Source organism: Macrobrachium nipponense, chromosome 36 (genome assembly GCF_015104395.2).
Source record: "Macrobrachium nipponense isolate FS-2020 chromosome 36, ASM1510439v2, whole genome shotgun sequence".
Lineage (NCBI taxonomy): Eukaryota > Metazoa > Arthropoda > Malacostraca > Decapoda > Palaemonidae > Macrobrachium > Macrobrachium nipponense.
Genome location: NC_087220.1, coordinates 57,980,489 through 57,984,157, shown reverse-complemented (window position 1 = coordinate 57,984,157; position 3,669 = coordinate 57,980,489). Strand labels below are relative to the sequence as shown.

The following is a 3,669-nucleotide window of genomic DNA, read 5'->3' as shown; positions in this document are numbered from 1 at the left end:
CCAAAACGACTAGCCGGGTTGTATATAGCATACCAAACTTAGAAATTATAGTGGTGAGAAGTAACATATACCTTTCTTGTCAACATTAACAATCAAGAAGACAATTCTGCTGCAGTCTGCAACAAATTATATCAAGTTTTTTCCCCAAAATGCGACAGCTAGTAGGTTTATCCCTCACGTCAGTACTGTTGTTAGTACTATGTCCCTTGGGTAATACGGAGGACTTTCAGATTTCCAATGAAGATGGACTTTCTTTTTCTAATGACTCGGTCATTATCTCCTCCTCCACCTCAACGTCAAAGGAGCTCATTTCTTTCACTCCTCCCTCTCCGGACGAGGGAGATGGCGCAGTCATTGGTGAAATGAGTAAACAAATAGAAGTGGAGGTTGAGGACGATGCTATGGACATCGGGAAAGGTAACCAAAGCACGGAAGAGGCGATAATAAACACTGAAAAAGAAGAATCGAACGTAAGGGGACCCCTTTCAAGTGACGTCATCACAACGCAACAGCCAGCAGACGCCCTTGACGGGAAGCGGGCACTGTCAGGCTACGTAGGCTTCCCGTACCGGTACGAACAGGTGCCCAGCGAGCTCCGCAGGAGGGTAGGAGAGAGGAGGAAGACGCACCACCGAGTGCCCGTGCCCTTGTCCGTGCAGGACGTTATGGACAGGAACGACGAGGGGCATTCTATCACGCCATTCGAGGTTCAACGCCCTATTCAGGATATCGTTCAAGGATTTGGGAGTCACGGGTGAGTTATTCAGAACGAGAATGAATGTATTATCTGCAGACTTATCTGGAGGAAGTATTAATGGGTCACATCAACGCCATCTTGAATTCAAGATGGCGTTGGTCACATTGAGGCCCAAAAGCTTATGAATACTTACAATTAAGGATTAATAATGACTATTAATATATAAAGTTCTAACGCTGATAACCACTGGTGTTTTGGGTAAAGGGCTTCCAAACAGTATACTATTGTTCTTGTTTTTTGTGGTAGGGTTTTCTTACGAATTTGCACTTTATAACTGCAATATTTTAATGGCAATTAATTGTTATGTTCTAAACTGAAAACGAAACAGGTCTTTCATTGACAAAAAGTTTCAGAAAATTTACCATATTGTAATCAACAAAACCATTTTCTAAAGAGTTTCATCTCCCCCAATTTGAATTACAGACAAGACCATCATCATGTGCTGGAGCAACCTCATCAGCACCAACACCAACACCAACACCACCAACATCACCAACAAGGACAGCACCACCGCCACCCGATGGAGGAGGGGTACAACGGCCCTCCGACGCAGATGTCCCAGACGGAGATAGACTTCCTGGGCATCCTGGCCGCCATAGCCCTCAAGCTCCTGATCTCCACGGCTCTGGCTTCCTGGTTCCTCTTCGCCGGGCAGTCCCTGTACAGCATAGCCTCTGTCACCGGCACAACTGCAGTGTTCGGACAGGACTCCAGCCTGGGCTACATCTACAAGACCCTCCCGCTGGTCGAGGCGATCCTGAGGGGCGAGCAGAACTTCTACAGGAGGAATGACTGATGGCGCGAAGTCTTCGGTATTAGAACATACTCCTGTGCTGTCTCTGACTCAGCCTAGGCACAATCACCCAGCTGCGTGCCCAGCTCATTAAGCCGGGCTCTGGGTTCTGGCCTACCTCTCTGTTGCAGTGCGGGTCCGGCCTACCTCTGCGTCACTATACTATTCCAGCCAGCCTCTGAGTTGCAATACCGTTACAGCCTACCTCTCCGTCAACGCAGCGTCTTTGAGAGATTCGAAGCACTCTCTTGGCTTTGTATATATATTAATCATCTAGCTCTGCAGCTTTCTCACTAATGTGGAATCTGGCCCACCTCTGGACCACCTCAAGATAGCAACATGTATAAAGAAACTCAATTCTTTTGTAAAGATTCCTTGAAATTTATATTTTTGTTCTTTCACAGAACTCCAAAATCCTTTTAATTTATGAGCAATGTGAGGAAAAGTGTCTTTAATCTCTTATCTGAACTGTTTTTCTATCAGACTTTTGTGCATGTATATATTTAATTTATTCATCTGTAATTTATTTACGTATTTATTACAATTTTGTGTAATGTATCTGTTAATTTATCTCATACATCAACACGTTTGCATCAAACAGCAAATCCTACTCAACGACATATATATCTCAGATATATATATATATATATATATATATATATATATATATATATATATATATAGATATATATAATATATATATATATATGATATATATATATACAATATAATATATATAGATATATATATATACATATATATATATATATATCATATATATATATATGCATATATATATATATATCTATATATATATATATATATATATATATATAATATATATAATATAATCTATATATCCACAGGTGAAAAATAATAGACAGGGTGTAGGGTAGGTCCTGACCGGTTTCGGCTTTATTTTCAAGCCATTGACAAAGGACTGATACATAGTATTAGAATTCACAAGTATATATACTACAGAGAGTACTGACGAACATACACAACCGTTTGAGACTGCAGATCCACCCACAGGCAGGTGTCAAGGTAGGAGTGGCTTTCAAAAATCATTTGGCTAAAATTTACAATAAATTCTCAAGGGATACTACCGATTAGGGTACCCAACAGATAACCAGTCCATACCAGACAGGTGTCAGGGAGGCGGGGTTGGACATCTCATTACCACTACTGCCCCGTTACTGTGTTTACAAATATAATAATCCTAGTTCCGTACATTTCTAATGCCTACCTTAAAATTTTTTAAACAGTTTACAAATTTCTTTTGATATTAAAGGATCAAGTTTATACATTCCTTGACTGATGTCCATATTATTATTGTGACTTTCTTTTATAAAACTAGATTCAATGATATTCCTTTCCATTGCATTATTAGAAGACACAAGCTTTTTTGCCCCTTCCCAGTTAATAGCGTGATTGTTCTCACTAACATGTACAAAAATACCACTATTTCCCTGTGCATATCTCACACATTGTTGATGTTGTTCTATTCTTTTTTCTAGTGGTTTCCCCGTTTGACCAATATAAAAGTTGTCACAAGACTTACACGGAATTTTATATACACATCCTTTAACATTGTCGGGGGAGTTCTTAATAAGTACCTGTTTCATTGTTTTATTGGTTTTAAAAACTACATTAACACCAAAATTCTTCAGGAGATGTGGGATATCTTTCATATTACTATTATAAGGTAGTACAAGCAAGTTTTTGTTGTTGTAAGGTTCTTTTTGATTTTGATACATGGTCTTTTTTGCCACTTCTAAGGGATTGTTTAGTACACTATCTGGATATTTCAATTTCTTGCCTGTATTCCGAATCTTATCTATCTCCTCATCTACATATTCTGGGCTACATACCCGTAGTGCTCTTAGAAACATAGATGCAAGCACTGATCTTTTTACCTTATTGTTTTGTCCAGAATAGAAATGTACATAGGAAGAAATATTAGTAGGTTTTCTGTAAACACTATATTTAAACCTACTACTATTTCTCCGTATGAGGACATCCAAGAAGGGTAGGCAGCCATCTTTTTCCATTTCCATAGTAAATTTAATTGATGGTACTAATTGATTTAGCCTGGCAAAAAAGTTATTTACATTTTCGT

The 3,669-nt window shown here is 38.9% G+C and overlaps 1 protein-coding gene across 3 annotated transcripts in view; it reads left to right on the top strand.

Moving 5' to 3' along the window:
- LOC135203352 (uncharacterized) overlaps positions 1-2,164 on the top strand; it is a 7,106-nt gene extending 4,942 nt beyond the window's left edge. For all 3 annotated transcript variants that reach the window (XM_064233092.1, XM_064233093.1, XM_064233091.1), the window contains exons 2-3: positions 1-754; positions 1,181-2,164. The exon at positions 1-754 is cut by the window's left edge and continues 235 nt beyond it. In XM_064233092.1, coding sequence (XP_064089162.1) covers positions 150-754; positions 1,181-1,553 — 978 coding nt within the window. In that variant the 5' untranslated portion in view covers positions 1-149 and the 3' untranslated portion in view covers positions 1,554-2,164. The remainder of the gene's footprint in view (positions 755-1,180) is intronic.
- The last annotated feature ends 1,505 nt before the right edge of the window (positions 2,165-3,669 follow it).